Below are 22,238 nucleotides of genomic sequence, written 5' to 3'. Positions count from 1 at the left end.
TTAAAATTTCCGGTTTTCTTGACCTTATAATTTCCGGTTTTATTAACCTTATAATTTCCGGTTTTCTTGACCTTATAATTTCCGGTTTTCTTGACCTTATAATTTCCGGTTTTCTAATTATACGTCTCGATACGACGGAGCAAGACACAGCCACACACAATCGGCTTCTACAAGTCGTATCAACTCACTAATATTCACCTGAAAACTTTAAATCAATCAATGAATCAATTCACTAATATTCACAGCATAAAAGTAAGAGGTAACAAGCAACGACTTCACACCACAAAATGCTTTCAACTCTGTGGGGATTGATGTGAGTGACATAATCTCTCCCTAAACTCTCTTGGGGAGTCCTTGGGTGTATTAATAGTCTATGGTAGCTAGGATGAGACCTGTAGGAGAGGAGGGAACTTGGTGGGTGTATGTAGCAGCAGAAGTTGGCTAACAGTCAAAAAGTTTATTTTTTTTTTTTTTTTTTTTTTTTTTGAGAGGGGAGTCAAGTAGAAAGTGACTATGAAGTTTACCCAAATTCTGAATGAGCACCGAAAAACCAGGCTAAAAATTTTCACTATTAAAATAGGTTTTCTTTGAGAAATGTTAACTAAATTAAGGGAAGAGTTAAAATTAGTCAAGTTTGTATTTCTTTTTCCTTTGGAGGGGAGTCTAGCAGAGACTGACAATGAAGTTTACCCAAATTTTGAATGAGGACCGAAAAACCAGGCTCAAAATCTTCACTATTAAAATAGGTTTTCTTTGAAAAATGTTCAATAAATTAAGGGAAGAAAATGAGTCAAGTTTGTACTTCTTTTTCCTTTGGAGGGGAGTCTAGCAGAGACTGACTATGAAGTTTACCCAAATTTTGAATGAGAACCGAAAAACCAGGCTAAAAATTTTCACTATTAAAATAGGTTTTCTTAGAGAAATGTTCACTAAATTAAGGGAAGAAAATGAGTCAAGTTTGTATTTCTTTTTCCTTTGGAGGGGAGTCTAGCAGAGACTGACTATGAAGTTTACCCAAATTTTGAATGAGAACCGAAAAACCAGGCTAAAAATTTTCACTATTAAAATAGGTTTTCTTTGAAAAATGTTCACTAAATTAAGGGAAGAAAATGAGTCAAGTTTGTATTTCTTTTTCCTTTGGAGGGGAGTCTAGCAGAGACTGACTGTGAAGTTTACCCAAATTTTGAATGAGAACCGAAAAACCAGGCTAAAAAATTTCACTATTAAAATAGGTTTTCTTTGATAAATGTTCACTAAATTAAGGGAAGAATCAAAATTAGTCAAGTTTGTATTTCTTTTTCCTTTGGAGGGGAGTCTAGCAAGAGACCGAGTTTGAAGTTTACCGTAAGCAAACTTTGACTGGGGATATTCCAGGGCAACAAATTTTTACTTTTAAATAGGATTTCTTTATATGTTCATCAAAATAGATTCAAAATCAAATACGTTCAAGACATGGGAATTTAGTCCTGAATTCCAACGTAGCGGTGTTTTTGCAATTGACGTTTGTCACGAAATTCAATATTTTTCTTTACTCTTTTGATGATATTACCTATTCAATTACTGTATTACTGTAAGGTACATAAAAACATTACTATCTATTCAATTATCGTATACAGTATATAAAAATGTTTACAAGTTAGCCCCTACAAAATATCAGATCTTCAACATCTTACAAAAAGTAAGATTGATCAAGGAGAGAAATGATCATTCCATTAAATAATATTTATTTATTCAGTGGTTTCCCTCCCTAGAAATTCTCTCTGAAGAGGGACAAGCATTTTCACGAGGCATATAAGCATTCATAACAGCAATTACTGTACTAAAACTAAAGTGATTAAAGGTACCGACACTTGCACGAATTTGTGGCACGCATTGTCACGACTCGAGTCGTGAACTGGCGTGAACTCGTCGTGACATCGTGGCATGTCGTGACAAGAATTTTGAAAAGTTCGAAATTTTGGTCACGACAAAATTTCGTGAACGCGCCGTGAACTATGCGCGAACTGTTCGTGAACTCGTCAGGACGATGCAGGAAGTGCGCAAACTATGCTAAAACTATGCATGAAGTCGTCGTGCCAGTTCGTGTCAATGTGGACAGGTGAGCTGTGATTCTGAGGTAATTTTTTTTTTTCTTTTTTTCCAGTTCGTGCCACAAAATGTCACGACAAATTCGTGGCAAAAAGTCGTGCAAGTGTCAGCCTGGCATAAGAGTGGGCAAAGGGGATTAGTACCAACTATAGGGGCACTCAGTAGAAAGCAGACCTCCGCCGCGGCAGCTTATTTCCCGAAAGGAGCGTGCCTTTCCCAGAATCAATTTATCATTCCCAGCTCTTTACACGATTTAAAGTCCCTTCATGTTTCATTACTTTACGATTTAAATTGTGGTCATGTGACTGATGACTGGAATTTGACCTTTTGCTTGACCTTGACCTTTAACATTAACATGTATTAATTGTAGCGGATTTTCACACACTCAATCATGAACCAAGTTTGAAGTCTATGTGACAACGATGTCCAAACTTATGGCTGATTACGTGAATTGGACATTTTGCTTCAACGTGATCTTGACCTTCAAAAATTTAATCATTACGAGCTTTTTACATAACAGTTAATCCCACCATGTTTCAATACTCTACGATTAAAATTGTGGCCAGGAAGCTGTTCACAAACGCACACAAACAGGGCCAAAAACATAACCTCCTTCCAACTTTGTTGGCAGAGATGATAATTGAGAGGTCTATGCCTCCTACCAGGGCATAGGCAATATGAATAGTGACAAGGGGACCTCATTATCTTCACAAAGGATTGCAGAAACAATAGGAGTAGGAGGCAATGACTGTGCAAGCACTGACTGGGGTGGCGGACGGGGAGGGCCAACATTCTACGAAAGTTCCGACCCGCGGTCTGCGAAAGGGATGGACGATACGAGGGTGGAAGTGGAGAAATAGGGTAAAGGAGATCATACCTTCCGCTAAGAACCTAATCAACATCTTTTTCCTACATAGAACTTCTGATTTGTCTTTGGCCTCTGTAGTTTGCCGTCGTGTGGATTGTATAGAACTAGAGATAAGTTTAGCATGAATATAATCCCTGACAGACTTAATCCACAGCTCAGTGATATCAGTAGAGGAAATAGAATTCATATATGTAAAGCACTCCTAGAAATTTAAACCCCCAAACAAAAAGTGTCATATGTACATAAAAAAAGAGGCAAATAGTATTAAGTGAAAAGGATATATACAGTGAACCCTCGCTACTTCGCGGTTCGACCATCGCGGATTCACCACTTCGCGGATTTTTTCCATAACCCATATATATACAGTAATATATATATATGTATGCATGTATTTATGTATATATGTAGGTATGTATGTGTATACATATAAATATATATATATATATATATATACACACACACACACACACACACATATATATATATATATATATATATATATATATATATATATATATATATATATATATATATATATATATATATATATATATATATATATCTAAAGTAGGAAGATGTGATGTAGTTCTAAGGGAAAAGTATGGGAAATATATCTGGGTAATAAGCAAAGCTCTACCTCCAGTTTGTTTCTTCATTATGATCAGAGATAAATGTAAACAAAACATTGGTTGCCATTTTTTATCGTGCTTTTTAGCATGTTTAGGAAATGCATGATATAAAATCACCTTTAATATTTGTGCCTGTTTTAGTTTAGGGTACTGTAGTACATGCATTAAGTGTTCTGTACATTAAAGGGTAGTTTGTTAACAGTACTACGTACAAGGGAAGGTTTTAAAAGTCTGAATATACATGTTGAATAAATAGGTAAATATGGTGTCACTACTTCGCGGATTTTCACCTATCGCGGCCGCGACTGGAACCTATCTACCGCGATAAACGAGGGTTCACTATATGACCTTTAATACAATTATTTCACTATACAGGTGTCACCCAAAAAAGGGGACTCAAAAACAGAAAAAAAAAAAATAAAATAAATGTATTCACTGCTGTACACTAAATGGAAAAAGGCGAGAGAAAGACAACTACTAAATGGAAAAAGGTGAGAGAAAGACAACTACTAAATGGAAAAAGGTGAGAGAAAGACAACTACTAAATGGAAAAAGGTGAGAGAAAGACAACTACTAAATGGAAAAAGGTGAGAGAAAGACAACTACTAAATGGAAAAAGGCGAGAGAAAGACAACTACTAAATGGAAAAAGGCGAGAGAAAGACAACTACTAAATGGAAAAAGGTGAGAGAAAGACAAACACAAATTGACTACTAAATGGGACAAGTTAAAGGGAACACGGAAACAACAAAGGAGAAATGAAACTTGCTAAAAATGGGATGGTTCTAGAAGTACGAGATAAATTCACAAGTGACGGATATCATCACAAAACATACATCTTGCATCAAGTTAACCCTTTTACCCCCAGGCTATTTGGAAATTTCCAACCCTTAACCCCCAGGGGTTTTTTTTTTTCAAGCACATTTTGCATTATATTTTTTTTAAATTGCTCTAACAGCCTTAATTTTTCTCATAGAGAGGTCAGGTTGGTCTCATTCTCTTGGAAAATGCCTGAATTTTCTCAAAAAATTATCAAAAATATGAAAAAAAAAAATTTTATAGCATTTTTTTGCAAGGACGTACCGGTACGTCCATGGGGGTAAAGGGATGGCTTTTGTGAAACGTACCAGTACGTCCTTTGGGGGTAAAAGGGTTAAGGGCATTCCAACAGTTTTGATTTACGTTTCTGAAATTATATGGAATGGGATTTAGAAACTGGCATTAAATTTTGTAGATTACATTCAGTTATCTTTAGACGGAATGTATTCTGTATCTGAGGTATTTCTGGTGTTGCAATAAATAGGAGGATAGATGTGAGCGAGGCAAGAGAGCGTGCTAGAAATAGGAATGAATGGCAAGCAATTGTGACGCAGTTCCGGTAGGCCCTGCTGCTGCCTCCGATGCCTTAGATGACCGCGGAGGTAGCAGCAGTAGGGGATTCAGCATTATGAAGCTTCATCTGTGGTGGATAATGTGGGAGGGTAGACTGTGGCACCCAAGCAGTACCAGCTGAACTCGGTTGAGTCCCTTGTTAGGCTGGGAGGAACGTAGAGTAAAGGTCCCCTTTTTTGTTTTGTTTTTGTTTCATTTGTTAATGTCGGCTAACCCCCAAAGTTGGGGGAAGTGCCTTGGTATATGTATGTATATATAATGTTTAACAAGTTACAAGGTTGCTACCTAACAACAATCAGTATTTACACCTATCAAACCAAACTAACAGTGACAACAAATGACATAGGTTACGCATACCTTGCAACGTATGTGAAACGACACCTGACAAAAATCGGTGCTATTCTAGTATGCTATCTACCGCCGATTTTGCTATCTACCACCCCTTTCTGACTATAGTATGATACCTACCATCAGTCCCTAAAGATATGGTCTACTTGCTAATCCGCCTCTAATAAGGAGGATCACTACCGACTTACTAACCTAACCTAACCTACAAACTGCTTATAATTATGCACCCATGTTGGCCTGCCAACAAATATTATTAAACTATCATTAAAGTGCAATGAGGATAACATACTGGTGGTAAGTAATGTTTGATAATCCTCATCAAACAGGAGGGTTAACATTGACGGTAGATAATATACTTTGTGGTAGATACCATACTATAGTAGAAATTCGACGGTAGATAGCATACTATAATAGCACCCAAAAATCCCTATACTCTCTGATATTGAAAAATATTAAAAAATCTACAACTTTTTCCAAGTAATTTGTATTTTTCCTAACTACACAAAACCTGATTCCATAGCAGGAGTATGTTTTTAGCGTAGCTGGAGGGCCGCATCTAAAATTTTTAACCCTTCTACCCCCAGGCTATTTGGAAATTTCCAACTCTTAACTCCCAAGGGGTTATTTTTTCCCCAGCACATTTTGCAGTATATTTTTTTTAAATTGCTCTAGCAGCCTTAATTTTTGTCATAGAGAGGTCAGGTTGGTCTCATTCTCTTGGAAAATGCCCGAATTTTCTCAAAAATATATAAAAAATATGAAAAAAAAAATTTATAGCATTTTTTTGCAAGGACGTACCGGTACATCCATGGGGGTAAAGGGATGGCTATTGTGAAACGTACCAGTACGTCCTTTGGGGGTAAAAGGGTTAATGTAGCGGGCCACCAAACTCCCGCCATAACCTTAAACCTACGACTTGTCGGATGACGTTTGTCAGATGGTTGGGACTAAATGGTGAACCTAACCACCAATGTACTACTAAACGGATGACTAGAAAAATTCTCCACAGAGACTGATAAAGATAAATTCTTTCTTAACATGAAACCGTAGTAAAACATCTAAATATAATATCGTCACCCTCATAAACTAACTGCCTAAGTCATTTTCTCCACTTGTTGGGAAATAAAAAAAACCTTCTCACCTTCTCATTTCCTAATTCTTTATATCATTGTGTTGAGCTTCAATTAACAAATTCTAATTCACAAATTCTTCTGTTAAGAATTTGTGAATTGAAGATCAAGAAAATGATATAAAGAATAAGGAAACGAGGTTTTTTTTTTTTTATTTCCCAACAAGTGGAGACAATGACTTAGGCAGTTAGTTTATGCGGGTAACGATATCTAAGTATATGAAATTTCCAATTGTTTGTAAGGTAGCAGGATAGACAGGTCACCAGTCTCCCGTTGAGATACTACCGCTAGAGAGTTATTAGGTCCTATGACTAGACAGACCACTACATTGGACCCATCTCTCTGGTTATGGCTCATTTCGTCTTTGCCTACACATACACCAAATAGTCTGGCCTACTTCCCCATTCTCCTCTGTCCTCATACACCTGCCAACACTGGAGATTTAAAAAACAATTTTTCTTCGGTCCAGGGATTATCTACTGCACTGTAATTGTCCAGTGGCCACTTTCCTCTTGGTAAGGGTAGAAGAGACTCTTAGAAATGGTAAGCAGCTCTTCTAAGAGAGGGACACACTCTTCCTCTTGGTAAGGGTAGAAGAGACTCTTAGAAATGGTAAGCAGCTCTTCTAAGAGAAGGACACTCTCTTCCTCTTGTTTTTTTAGGTCTTTATAGTTCATAGAGTATATGAAAGCTCTAATTTAATGTCGTTACTATTCTTAAAATATTTTGTTTTGATCGGGGACACAAGGGTCGCACTGAGAAAGGAGAGCGTCGAGATGGTATCACGACGCGACCAGAGAACTTACTGAGGGTCGAGACCCAAGCTAACACGCGACCTGGCTCGGGACTAGCCTCAGGGCACGTATCCTTCCGCCTGAGGTGGTCCTCACAGAAAACGGAAGTAGGGTAAACTACACAAAACTCTGGTCGATTGAGAGATTCCAGGTACCCCTAAGAAAGTAGTTCGAGGTAAGTCTCCGTGTTGGAACAAATTTTGTTTTGATAACCCAAAGAATCCACAGAAAGGACCGATTCCTCGCATGGTTCTGCCCTAAGAATCTCTAAACGATCTACCCCTGTAGGGCCTGAGAAATCCAATTCCACAGCAGTGGGAGAGGGGTCTTCAATCATGACTGGAGGGGGAGGAGAATCAGCGAGGTCTAACCTAGACCTTTTACTAGGAGGAGGAGAATCAGCATCCTCCTGCTTGACTACGGAACGAAACTTCTTCCACCTCTCAGAAATGTCTTTCCTTTATCTCCCAAATCAGGTGCAGGAATGGGGGGAAAATGACGGTAACCAAACAAGACCATGCCTAGACAAATCCACCGGAGAGGCAGGGACAAGATATCTTTTAACAGGAGGTTTAAGCTCTCAAGGGACCAAATGGTACTCCCCATCAAAACGCTCATTCTTACGGTCAGTCGTAACACGAGGATCTGAAAGAATCGTGTTAAGACACAGATGACGGGGGTCTAATGTAGCTAGTCCCTCTCAAAGGATGATCCTGGGGAACCAACATAGGGAACGGAGTGAAAGGTTTAGGACGCCTCCTTCTTTCAATTTGCTGTCGCAGCGGAACTATGTTCCCCTTCGCAGGAACTTGGATGTTTCTGCTTCTCTCGGAGTCGATCTAGGAGAGTCCATCACCTATCTTACATCATCTCATCAACCTCCAATAAAACTAGTTACCTTATGAGGTATTGCATAATCTGCCCTTGCAGGACAAGGCTCAGTCGTGGAATTTCTGGAGCAGAGGAGATCTGTACTAATACAGTACTCCTTCAACTCTAAAATAACTGAACGATCTCGTTAGATTTCTATCTTTTGTCTGTGAAATTTCTCACACCGGGAGGACACTCACTTCCTACAAACACCACAAGGGGATTACGAGGACCATCGATGTCCCCTAATTGGACACAAAGGATGAAGATCAGCTTCCAATCAACTCAAGAAGGTCCCAGACAAACGTCCTTCCACACCAGGATAAGTCCTTAAAACGGACACTCACTTTGGGAGAAACCAATAAGTGAATTGAATATAGGATTTAGGCATTAAGCCAAGCACTGGGGCATCAAAGGCCATTCAGCACTGGCCAACAAGCACAAAAGCAATGAGAACTTCCATGGACGTCTGAATGTCAGCACGGCCGGACATAGAGTTGGTTACCTGCTTCAATATACAGTCTGTCTAGTGTCGACCTGACACAAGCAAGTATGGCATGAGACTGGTTATCAGATCCTCGATGATTTTTCATTGGCCATACCAGCTTTGCACTAGGGTATTCAGTACCCATTTTAAATGATAAAGGTTTTCCTATGCGTAGGAACAAATATCAAATAGAAATTAGTGAAGGACGGAAAAATTATACCTATAGTTGGTTAAGATTAGAACTGAATGCTAGGAAAGTTCTACAAAATAGCATTAGGATGAGCATAACCTCATAAAATACAAACAAAACAAATAAAACATCTCCTATCACCAAACAACAATCGACCCACGACAATAACAAGCCCTGAATCCTGCATACACAAGCAATATCTATTGATACTATATCCTTACTAGACTACAGTACATAACTGCATTTACTTTTATACATGACCATAAGCAAGGCTAAGTTTAAGTAGTGCCTCGTAAAAACGTCAATCATCAGCCATTACTCTGATGTAAAGAATATACTGTATGTTTATCCAGCTTATCCCCATTATCTAAGGCATCCGAAAGACCCAACCGAAGCAAGACATTACGGTGGGACTTAAAAGTGTCATCTAATATCAAAATTCAAGCAATCAAGATCAATGAATTACAATATTAATAACATCAACTAGATTACAATAATTTGCAGAAGTATCTTAAAAACCATTTTCTGCTAAGGTCCTCCTTAATTTGCCACCTAAAAAGGTAGGGAGCATTACAAGGGCCATACAGGGTATGGACTAGCCTCCTAATTTAACCTAGGGTTTGCATAATGGTATTTTGGGTTATCCTGTTATATTTCAGAGCTAAAGATACACAAGAACCAGAAACTTAAAACAGATATTCAACCTGATAAAACCGCAAAACAAGTTACGGGATGGTTTGTGGTATGGCGGACGTAACCGTAAATAGTCATTGTTGAGGCGTCTGGGGGGTTGCTAGTATCAGTCTGGCTAGGTCACATCGACGTAAGTAAGGTTTGGAGGCTATTTTAGGTTACAAAAATCTTCAAGGTACAATGAAATCATATTTAACTACCCTTTATCAATACTGGAAAAGACCAACACTCCCCGATCTATTAACGTTCCAACAACAATCTCAACCTAAGGTATCGTTAACTGCAAGCATACAAGACCGGCTTATAATTGAACAAATTAACAACAAAAGAACCTATGCTCACCCATAGCATAGTGCCTAAGGTGAATGGCACATCGATTTTCGGGGATTTCTGGAAGGTTTGGAGAACAGCGGACATATGCATGGAAAACATGAAGTTCAACACTATGCCAAAGATATGCACCCTAACTCGAGGTACCTCCAACTGTGACAACGCGTCATTACTGGGGGGAGGGGAGCTAACACTACCCTGCAACTACCAGACTAGTTACCAGACGTATCCGCCCTGCTACAAACTACCCGTAGCTTATATCGTCTCGTAACTATGACCACATTAATACGCCCACCTTGTCTTGTTTACATTTTCATGAGTAGTCCAACTCCCTTTCAACATAGGTAATAAGTAGCCTTGGTAATGTTTACATTAAATAAAATAGCCCGTTGTAACATACCTGGGCTACAAAACGGCCTTGGTACGGTATTGCATACAGTATGTTAATTCAAATAGCCTATACTAACTTCCCGGGCTAGTAAGTAACCTCGGCAATATTTGTATCTCACTAAGAAACTTGAATCTACATATCCAGATCTAGTTCATTACAGCAAAATATTCATAAACTGATTTTACCGAACATAATTGGATATAACCTAACTAAAAAAAAACAATGAATGGCGAGCGATTGTGACGCAGTTCCGGTAGGCCCTGCTGCTGCCTACGATGCCTTAGATGACCGCGGAGGTAGCAGCAGTAGGGGATTCAGCATTATGAAGCTTCATCTGTGGTGGATAATGTGGGAGGGTGGGCTGTGGCACCCTAGCAGTACCAGCTGAACTCGGTTGAGTCCCTTGTTAGGTTGGGAGGAACGTAGAGAGTAGAGGTCCCCTTTTTTGTTTTTGTTTCAATTGTTGATTTCGGCTACCCCCAAAAAATTGGGGGAAGTGCCTTGGTATATGTATGAATGTAAAAAAACAATTTGAACTCCATTATATAGTTTGGCCATTAAGAATACCAGACACACTTTCATGAAAATGCCATTTTTATTCTGTTTTTGGATGTCACGACAGACCCTGATCCGTTGATAAAATCCCAGAAAGATGTTTCTCTCGTCCCAACTTTTACTTCGCCTTTCCTGTTTTATCGGTACTTTTAAACATTTGTAAACTCCAATCATCACTTTTTCTGTCATGTGATTTTCTCTCGGCAATTTCCTTTCTCCGATGTTACTATGTTAACTCGACCCCTTTTAATACCAGCTCCGCCCACCGCTTTGTCACCGAAGTTTTTCTTGTATTTAAAAAAAAACTGACAATATTAATGCCATCCAAAACAAGTGGCCCTCCCCTTTAGAAGACATAAAAAGTATTACTGGCAGTTCAGTTCAGTTGTTGGGCGGAGAGATTCGCCTTTCCATCGGCACCTCCTTGGTTTTCTTCTTTATTCTAATTCTTTTATTTTTTTCTCTTTTTTTTCACATTTGATAAATATATACTTTTCCAGTCTCTCTATTCCTTCTTTCTTGAACAGCACGTTTCCTATTATCTTCTTCTTTTCTTCATACGGCCGTTGTAATTCCACTATTTTCCTTCTTTCGTCGCTGAGGTCTGGACAGTCAAGAATGTTAACAGATATCCTCGATGGTTTCATTGCCGTTAATCGTTGGAAATATCCGATTTTCTAGTCTGAGAAAGTGTTGAAACTTAGTCTAGAGGGTAAGCTAAGAATACAGCATTCGTAGGAGGATCGCAGGGGGGCAAAGCCCCTACCAGTGGGTAAGTATTCGGCGTTAGGTTAGGCGTTCATGCTTTTGTTTACCTTTTAAAATGCGAATTCTAGAATTCTTTAATGAGCTACTGAGTCACTTTGGCAATACTTGCGTCAACCTACGAAAGGCCACTCGGTAGCCTCATTCTAATCATAAGCAAGCTCTAAACTAGTAACTAGCAATACCGAATATAATAAGGCTACTAGGTGGGAGCGAATACCAGGTATCTGTAAATACCAAATAAATAGCTTCAATCTGTGTAGCCTACCCTGACCTACGACATACCACTAGGTAGTCACCTTCAAGTTTACTTCTAAGCTAGCTTAAAACCACTAGTAGCTAGCGGTACCTAATTTAAGGCGGCTACTAGGTAGGAGCGAATACCAGGTAGGTGTAAATACCAAAAAATAAACCACAAAAAGCACAGAATAAACCAGATGTCACTATACGCGACCTGGACACGTTCCATTTTGGGAGTCAAAACAAACGACCTCGCGGATGTAGGGGTCATTTACGACCCGCGTGAGGTCAATATAAATTAAGAATAACATAAAATAGAGGTCAAAACAATATATATTTCCCTTGAAATAACCCCGACGTCATTATACGTGACCTGGACACGTTCCATTTCGGGGGTCAAAACAAACGACCTCAGATGGATTTAGGGGTCAATTACGACCTGCTTGAGGTCAGATTATATTAATACTAATTAATTAGAGGTTTAATAATATATATTTGCCTTGGTGAACAGCCACGGTGCAACCCTGTCCGTCGCAGTACTTGGAGACCTTACGTAATAGGGGGGTCAAAACAAACAACCTCGCGCGGATCTAGGGGTCAATTATGACCCAGGTGAGGGAAGTTTAGATTAATACTAATTAAATAGAGGTTAAATAATATATATTTGCCTTGGTGAACAGCCACGGTGCAACCCTGTCCATCGCAATACTTGGAGACCTTACGTAATAGGGGGGGTCAAAACAAACGACCTCACGCATATCTAGGGGTCAATTACGACCCAGGTGAGGTCAGTTTAGATTAATACTAATTAAATAGAGGTTAAATATTATATATTTCCCTTGAAATAACACGAAAAATAACCCAGACATTATTATACGTGACCTGGACACATTCTCCAATGGGCATCAAAACAAACGACCTCAGACAGATTTAGGGGTCAATTACGACCCGCGTGAGGTCAGATTATATTAATACTAATTAAACAGAGGTTAAATAATATATATTTGCCTTGGTGAACAGCCACGGTGCAACCCTGTCCATCGCAGTACACGAGTGGATTCTCCGTCCATCCATTCTCGTCCGAACACACACAGCAGCCCCCCACCATTTCCTTCAGTTCTTCTTCCTGTTTGGGCTTCATGTGTCTAACACGATCATGGGCGATAAAATCATTTTACGGAGCAATGGAGGACTGAACTCGCTCACAAGATATTTGGACTTTAGATGCACATATACAAAATGGTAGATCCGGGAGGGTTCCAATAATGCGTGGTTGGGGGGGGGGGAGGGGGGGGGGAGATACGGGTGACAGGGGGGTGTGGGGGGTTATTTATGTGGGTTATTTTCTTGGTTTGGGGGTTGAAAAGTATATCTATTAATTAATAAATATAAGAAATATTTATTTATTGCGTTTTCACTTTTAGGAAATGTATATTTATTGCGTTTTCTTTTTTTAGATTAACCTTTATCAGGGGGGTGTGGGGGGTTATTTTCTTGGTTTGGGGGTTGAAAAGTATATCTATTAATTAATAAATATAAGAAATATTTATCTATTGCGTTTTCACTTTTAAGAAATATATATTTTTTGTGTTTTCTGGAGGACAGGGGGGTATGGGGGCTTATTTACGAGGGTTATTTTCTTGGTTTGGGGGTTGAAAAGTATATTTATGTGGTTATTAGTATAAGAAATATTTATTTATTGCGTTTTCACTTTTAGGAAATATATATTTATTGTGTTTTCTGTTTTTTATCAATCTTTATAGATATAATTCTTGGAGAGCTATAGCGAAGTGGGGTGGTTATTTATGTATGTTATTTTCGGGGTTTGGGGATTAAAAAGTATATTTATTAATTAATAAATATAAGAAATATTTATTTATTCTGTTTTATCTTTTTAGATTAACCTATATAGATATAATTATTTGAGGCCTACATTCAAGTGGGGGTTATTTATGTTCATTATTTTTAATATATAGATATAAAAAGTACACTTATGTAATAATAAATATATATTATATAAGTAAATATATATAATAATATAAAATTATCTTTTTACATTAACCTACGTAGATATTATTCTCTTTTTAAAACACTTTGTTTTATCGGCTCATAACAGAGACTTGCTTTGCGCTTGCGCTGTTTTTCATGAAAACAAACAGATTATTTACTAATATTCTTTATTTAGTCATGAAATTTGACATTTCATGTATAAAAAAGGGATATTAATTAATTTATTTATTTATTTATTAAGTTTATTGATTAATTAAGTCTAAGGATAAGTAAAATTTCGTTAAATATCTTCGTGTTGGTCTTAAGAAGCAGACGAAACAAAGTGTCTCAATGCTTGCTTGAAATGTTCGTGTTTATCTATATTTAATTTATTTCTGTTTTATCTTGGCTTTTCTCACTTATATTTATAATTAATTATATTTATTATGATAAATAAATAATATTAATTAACTTAATTTAAGTATTTATTATATCAATCAAGTTCGTTAAATATCATTATGATAAATCCGAACACCTGATGCTTCTAAGACTTTAAGAAGACAAGACGCGGTAAAAAGCATAAAGGAACTGAATAAAAAAAGCATTATCCTCTTATTTAAATATACCAGGACTTCATTATACGTTATACACCATTATACATCATCTTTCATTATCATTATACAATTTGAGATTATAAATAAACCTCAAATGAGGTGGGATAAAGTAGAGATATGTTATCAAAAATATCGATTTATTTCCACCACGTCAATACGAGACTCAAACAATGGAGAACAACTTGAAGATTTTTGTTCTTCTGGATGTTTAACTGATGTTCTTGTGAACAAATTAGGGAGTCTTTGTTCTCGAAAAGTTACTGTTTATGTTGGTGCTCTTTTGTTCAGTGTTTTTTTGTTCATTTTTTTATATTTGAAAAAGCGTTGACAATGGAGAACAACTTGAAGATTTTGTTCTTCTGGATGTTTAACTGGTGTTCTTGTGAACAAATTAGGGAGTCTTTGTTCTTGCGAAGTTACTGTTTATGCTGGTGGTTTTTTTTTTCTTTCTTTCTTTTGTTCATTGTGTTTTTTGTTCATTTTCTTATATTTAAAAAAGCGTTAATGTTTTTACAATTGATTTCAAAAGCTTTTATCACAATTATTAATAGTTTCATACAAGTTTTCTCATATATATATATATATATATATATATATATATATATATATATATATATATATATATATATATATATATATATATATATTCCTTCTTACTTGTGAATGATAATAAACTGGTGTTGTCATCCAAATAAAGTTATCTTACTCTCTTTGATAATCTCTGTATGATTCATAATATAAATCTCTCTCTCTCTCTCTCTCTCTCTCTCTCTCTCTCTCTCTCTCTCTCTCTCTCTCTCTCTCTCTCTCTCTGTGGGCTGTAGGTTAGCCAGGGCACCAGCCATTCGTTGAGATACTACCGCTAGAGAGTTATTGAGACCTTTGACTAGCTAGACAGTACTAAATTGAATCCCTCCCTCTGGTTACGGCTCATTTTGTCTTTGTCTACACATACACCGAATAGTATGGTCTATTCTAACCACATAATTGTTCAGTGGCCACTTTCCTCTTGGTAAGGACAGAAGAAACTTTTAAGCTATGGTAAGCAGCTCTTCTTGGAGAAGGACACTCCAAAATCAAACTATTGTTCTCTAGTCTTAGGTAGCCTAGTGCCAAAGCCTCTGTACCATGGTATTTCACTGACTTGGGTTAAAGTTCTCTTGCTTGAGAGTATACTCAAGCACACTATTCTATCTAATTTCTTTTCCTCATATTTTGTTAAGTTTTTATAGTTTATATAGGAGATATTTACATTTATATTCTTAAAATATTTATTTTTTTCCTTGTTTCCTTTCCTCACTGGGCTATTTCCCCCGTTGGAGCCCCTGAGCTTATAGCATCCTGCTTTTCCAATTAGTGTTGTAGCTTAGCAAAAGATTATATATATATATATATATATATATATATATATATATATATATATATATATATATATATATACGTAAAGCGAGAGAAAAATAATAAAAGTTCAAGGAGTTGAACAGCCAAGTTGGAGAATACAAAAGGGACCTTACAGTATTCCATCACCCAACGCACCAGACGGGTAAGGCATGTTGCAAGTTTACCCCCCTCTCTTATCCAGGCTTTATATTATAAATAAAAACACAGTGTTTAATTCACTTCTGGAACTCTCTCTTCGTCTCTGTGTTCCCATCTTAAAGGTTTAAAGGCTACTCATGAATGGCAGAGGCAAGGGACAGTGACATTGCTCTATCGAGCAGGACAATGCCCTAGAGACTGACCATGTATACATATGATCGGTGCCCAAGCCCCCTCTTTACCCAAGCTAGGACCAAGGAGGGCCAGGCAATGGCTGCTGATGACTCAGCAGATAGACCTATGGGCTCCCCCAAATCTCCCATCCTTAGCTCACAAGGATGGTGAGGTTGCAGTAACCAAAAGGAACTAACAAGTTTAATAGGGACTCGAGAGTGACCATATATACATCAGCGCCTAAGTCCCCTCTCCACCCAAGCTAGGACCAAGGAGGGCCAGGCAATGGCTGCTGATGACTCAGCAGATAGACCTATAGGCTCCCCTAAATCTCCCATCCTTAGCTCACAGCAATAGTAAGGTTGCAGCGACCAAAGAAACTAACGCGTTTGAGCGAGACTCGAACCCCAGTCTGGCGTTCACCAGTCAGGGACGTTACCGCGTTGGCCACCACAACACCCGTCTCTCCATAATAAAAGGATTAATGATTAAAATGACGGTAAAACAACTTTTTATTGCAAAATCATCACAAAAATATAGTTGAAATAAATATATTGTCTAAGATGTTAGGCCTATATACATATATGAGATGCATGTATTCTATATCTTGTAATATACGCATACATGGGCATCCCATATTTCCTATATAAACTTATATAATATACATATTGGATACATATAATATAGAATCGATAGAAAAGTATTTCGGAGGGTATAGATGGTAAGATTTTGAGAGTACTGGATAGCATACGCAAGAGGAAGAGTGACCAGTTTGGTGTGTTTATAAGTCTAAGGGCTCGGCCAGACCAAGCGCGGCTAGCGGCGAGGTTAGCGGCAAGAGGTTATGGCGGCAAATTGAAACCTTAGGTATCTTATGTATGTGGTCAGATAGGAGGCGCGAGGCTCTCGCGCCTCCTATCTGACCACATACATAAGATACCTAAGGTTTCAATTTGCCGCCATAACCTCTTGCCGCTAACCTCGCCGCTAGCCGCGCTTGGTCTGGCCGGGCCCTAACGCAAGTTGAAAGCAGTTTGGAGGGTATAGAAGCTAGGTTCCTAAGAGTATCAGTTAGAATATGCAAGAAGAGTGACTTGCTTTGGTGTGTTCATTAGTGTATCACAAGTTGGAAGTAATCTGGAGGGTATAGAATGTAAGGTCTTAAGAGTATCTGATAGTATATGCAAGCAGAATGATTTGATTGGTGTGTTGATGAGTCTAACACAAATTGGAAGCAATTTGGATGGTAAGGGAGGTAAGTTCTTAAGAGTATCTGTTAGAATATGCAAGAATAGTGACTGGTTTGGTATGTTTGTAAGTCTAACACAAATTGGAAGCAATTTGGATGGCATGGGAGGTAAGTTCTTAAGAGTATCTATTAGAATATGCAAGAAGAAGAGTGACTGGTTTTTGGCGTGATAGTGAGTCTGAGACAAGTGTCGGTTACATCTCCGGAGCTGCTCAACATCTTTGTGGATGCAGTGATGCGAAGACATCAGAGAAACTGAGGGGGCCTGCCAGACAGTTTACGAACATTCGCAAGATGAGAAAGTTTAGAATATGAGTAAAATTACAGCGATTATCAGAGATGGAAACCAGGGAGGTGTAGCAATGAATGCTAATAAAGACGTTGGAAGAATCAAAGGGATTGAATTGCAAAAGTATTCCGGAGGTAAGTCACTCATTAGGTGAAATAAAGAAGGCAAAAAGTTATCTGCAGAAATTTAGGAAGAGGCTTGGAGTGGCTACGGAAAGCAAGGTTGAAATGTATGGAGGAATTAGTGAGCCAGATCTCCTTTAGAGAAATAAAGTGTGTATGTTGAATGGTAAAACAAAATATTTAAAGCGGTAGGGGTAAATATTTGCTTTGCATACTATAGTACAAGGAGATACGTAAGAGTGGCAAAAAGGTTGACGTAAGTGAAGACACAAATCATGGCGTTCTGCGATTGCTTGGTCATGTGGTGAGACTGGAGGAAGATAAGTTGAAGGAAGGAGAAGATGACTTATAAAGTGTGGAAGAGGTATCAAGAGACCATAGTAATCCAGCAATGGCGAGAGTGTGGACGTGATATCACTGAAAGTTTCAACGCAGCGTAGAGGAGTGAAGTGGTTAATATTGTAGGAGTTTTTTTTTTTAATAAGCTTTTATCCTCCGTTGAATGAGTTACAGTATGACTCTACTGATCATAATCTAATGATAAAAACATATAAATGCCAAATAATCTCCTCATTTATTGATGCGTGGCTCCAAATATAGCACAACATGAATGGCTGCTACATTCATCCTTCACCAACTGAGTCAAAAATGAAATCAGTTTTGAAAAACATTCACAAGCCCAGCTTCCTCTGACGAGTGCACCAGAGGTTCATTAATATTACCTTGAGTACCTCTTATATATTCGCATACCGCGCTGTTCTTTTTTATCTTTCATCCTCTGTGCTTCCAGTATTTTATCACTTTCCATTCTCCCTATATGACAACATTATCTAAATACACTTGGATTCATTCTTCGTAAATGATGCAAATTATGTTCTTCGCAAGTAAACATTGGAATAAAGACAAACAGATATTATGATAAATCCTTTGCTAAAGCACTCTGCTTCCTGCCCAAACATCCTCCAGGACTGTGAATGTGATTAGGACTCCAGGACATATACTTGTTTGATGTAAGACGAAAAATAAAACATCTAATCCACCACACGGCATTTACCCTAGAGGAACCTCATAGAGTGGGGTTATCGACGTCGTTGATTCGTTTCCAAACGAAGTGCAGTTGCCTAGGTCGTCGATCGTGGTCTCGCGTATAGGAATCCCTAAATTGACGCACATAAAGTTGTCGAACGACGACTGGACCCGCGTGCTGTTGACGATCCAATACACGCTGCAGTCGCAGACGATGGGATTACCTACAGAGAAAGAATGGGTTAGTCTGTGTTCGCACTGGTGCCAAGGCTAATAGCATTATTTTGGGATATGTTGATTCTTATGCGGAAGCTCCGGCAGATAAGCGGAAAGGCTAGTTAGAACTTAGAACGGTCAGCGGCATAGTGAAGGGACGGGGACGGGATGTCTTTTTGAAAGTGCCGTGGATACACGCTACTTATCTTAAGACCATGGATGCACACCCGGTCTCCAGCATATCCCAAACTGTGGGAAAATTTTTAGCTAATTACCGCCTACTAGCAATTGAAAAATAGATGCGTTTTCTCATGTCTGAGAGAGAGCGTATCCTTGTAAATATAACTATATTTTTAGCAGTATATTTGTTAATTTTCAAAATGAATTCGTAAATAGTCACAGTGTGTTTTGACTATTCTTTCCCTCATAGTCATGAAGGGGAAATCTGGATAGCTAAACTGCGTGCAAGGGGGAATGGCAGAAAATAGTTTGGGAACCACTGTCAGGTATACACAGCCTAGGGAGTTTTGACAGTTTAAGTGGATGAAGTAGAGACACAATCTCAACTTAAAGCTATCTTAAGATATACGATAAAATATACATAACTTAGCAATCAAATGCAGATACGAAAACATATCTACTCCACTATAAGCGTAATGAGAAATAGTAGCTATCACACAGTACTCAGCGTAGCTGTTTTGTTAAGATTGGTCCAGCTCGGCGTAGGTGTTAAGATTGGTCCGGCTCGGCGTAAAATGCTTTCTCCTGTTGTGCTCGACATAGATTCCACTCTTTTTCCCTACACTATATAGTATCTGTATGTTTGCATGCATGTCAAACTTCAAAGATAAAAGTTCTGAATCTGAAGATAAGATATCTCCGGTCTTATCGTCAGACGAGGAATGCGACCATATAGTTCTAAGCTTGATTCAAGGTCCCTGTCTTACCCAAGAGTCTAAAGAGCTTCATAAAACTGACGCTAAACATCTTTGGCAAAAGATGAGGTGTCAGTTAACATAAATTACATATTCTAGATTAATAATGAAGCAAAACTGAGTATTCCCAAATGAGAAAAGTGTGGGATTACATAATGTTGTGTATCTCTTACTTGGCGCAAGTGGAAAGCTCGCGTTGACTGCATACTGCTGCCTACTTTGAAGAAAAGTTCTGGATCCACTATAGAATATTATCAGTTCTCTTAAGGGATCTCTTCTCAGAATCCAATTGAAATATATCCATTGTTTTTGGGGATACAATCCGGACAAACGGAGGTATACCAACATATTTAACTTTTTTTATCTTTGTCTTTGGCTAATATATTAGGTTGCCCTACTCAAAGTAGACCTAGGCTAATCTATTGGGCTGGTCTACCTAATGCAGACCTAGGCTAATCTATTGGCCTGGTCTATCTAATGCAGACCTATTGGGCTGCCCTGTCTACTGGCCTCTAAACTTAAAAGCCACATAATTGAGTTGTTTGTCAGTGTTCATAGGCAAGAAACTTAGAAGGTTAAGTAGTACTTGGACAACAATACAGACGAAATTAAGCGGGAGCGTGGAAAGAGTAGTTCTATAGAGTAGAGCTTTTCTTTAAATACTTATTACCAACAAGAGATCAGTGAGTTTACCCATCAGTGATATCACGGCGTAGTAAGAACTGTCGACCAGCACGTGGTTGAAAGCCTCCTCGTTCACTGTTTTCAGCTGGTTATTTTGGAGGTTGATTTGGACCCAGAAGAGGCCAGCGAAGGCGGTTTTCCTGTTCGGTTGAAGAAAATAGAAGATGGAAAATGAGTTTTTAATTCTGTTGAAAATTGAAAGGTTATCGTCTTGCCTGTAAGCATTATTTTTTTTCCATAAGTGTAGTGTTGCTTGTAGGTATGTATGTAAGTCTATGTGGGTGATTTACTGCACAGGTGCTCAACCATGTTTAAGTGGTTTAAGCCTGATTGTGCAGGTGATCTTTACTATTTCTCAGGAACCATTACACGTAAGGGGATAACAGATCAATGTTGGCACACATACACACATACGGATAATGTGGATTTGACACTAAAAGAGCAGTCTGAGGTGTGAAATGCCGAGTGCCGTGGAATGTACGCGATAAAATGAATTAGGAAAGCTCCTGTAGAGAGTAGGGTTCCCCTGCAGTCTAGGACCAGAAAAGCCACCCTCAAAGTAAAGTGAACACCATGGATGAGACTATTTTTGGCATACTTACGCAATGTAATTGATGTTATTATCAGATATGTCGATAACCAGAAGATCGGACAGCGACGAGTGGCTGTTGAATTTGAACGTGTCCTCCTCCAGTTTGGTCAGCTGATTCTTGTTCAAGTACAGCTCCGTGAGATTGTCTAGCTCTGCGGAAGTCGACTCTCGTTAGAAGTACGAAAATGAGTGCATTACTGTGTATATATATATATATATATATATATATATATATATATATATATATATATATATATATGTATATATATATATATATATATATATATATATATATATATATATATGTATATATATATATATATATATATATATATATATATACATATATATATATATATATATATATATATATATATATATATAGATTCATGACAGTACAAAACTTAAAGAGTTAATTATTAACATCCTTTCTTTTAAACGCACATGTCTAAATCACATCTGCATTCTCAGTTTCTTTACTCATAGGCCTATGAAACAGTTAATAACCAAATATATATCAAACCACTTACATTTAACTGTACCTGTTAGATCACGGATGAAACCATATGCATGAAACTTCCACTAGCGTGCTATCTCACGAGCACCACGTCGAATTCCTTTACCCTGACTTAACCGTTCACCCATATCAAAACTATATTTCAAATAGGTCTATTTGAGTCACGCAGTTCCGAAGTAAACACATTTATATACAATAACAACAAATGCATCCATTCCTGATCCACTGCTAGACAAAGGCCTCTGATATATCCTTATTCATGTCTAGGGCTCGGCAAGTTTTCATCACCACGCTGGCCAATGCGGAATGGTGATGGTGGGAGATATTCGTCTGATTGCTCACGGCAAACCAACCTAGCATAGGTGGTCCTGACTATAGTCCATTTTTTTGAGCGATGCAGATTTGCACCGACTCACAACGGTGCCATTTTAGCTCGGAAAAGTTTCCTGATCGCTGATTGGTTGGACGAGATAATTTTAACCAATCAGCGATCAGGAAACTTTTCCAAGCTAAAAGGGCACCG

At 38.1% G+C, this 22,238-nt stretch overlaps 2 protein-coding genes across 7 annotated transcripts in view; both read right to left on the bottom strand.

Annotated features, from left to right (window-relative positions):
- Window positions 1-13,026, bottom strand: part of LOC137645906 (protein AF-10-like) — an 80,492-nt gene extending 67,466 nt beyond the window's left edge. For 5 of the 6 annotated variants that reach the window (XR_011045359.1, XR_011045360.1, XM_068378944.1 and 2 more), the window contains exon 1: window positions 12,778-13,026. Coding sequence is in view for 4 of the 6 variants with exons in the window: in XM_068378944.1 (XP_068235045.1) it covers window positions 12,778-12,910 (133 nt within the window). In the remaining 2 variants the exon portion in view is untranslated. The remainder of the gene's footprint in view (window positions 1-12,777) is intronic. The other variant, XM_068378947.1, reaches the window with a different exon arrangement.
- A 4,758-nt stretch (window positions 13,027-17,784) lies between these two features.
- The window catches only part of LOC137645903 (toll-like receptor 7), a 14,511-nt gene continuing 10,057 nt past the window's right edge, over window positions 17,785-22,238 (bottom strand). The window contains exons 5-7 of the mRNA XM_068378942.1: window positions 21,209-21,350; window positions 20,616-20,746; window positions 17,785-18,995 (exon numbers count right to left, since the gene is read on the bottom strand). Coding sequence (XP_068235043.1) covers window positions 18,796-18,995; window positions 20,616-20,746; window positions 21,209-21,350 — 473 coding nt within the window. The 3' untranslated portion in view covers window positions 17,785-18,795. The remainder of the gene's footprint in view (window positions 18,996-20,615; window positions 20,747-21,208; window positions 21,351-22,238) is intronic.

Source organism: Palaemon carinicauda, chromosome 8, assembly GCF_036898095.1.
Source record: "Palaemon carinicauda isolate YSFRI2023 chromosome 8, ASM3689809v2, whole genome shotgun sequence".
Lineage (NCBI taxonomy): Eukaryota > Metazoa > Arthropoda > Malacostraca > Decapoda > Palaemonidae > Palaemon > Palaemon carinicauda.
The sequence above is the reverse complement of the archived record's forward strand: the minus strand, read 5'-3'. Positions and strand labels throughout refer to the sequence as shown.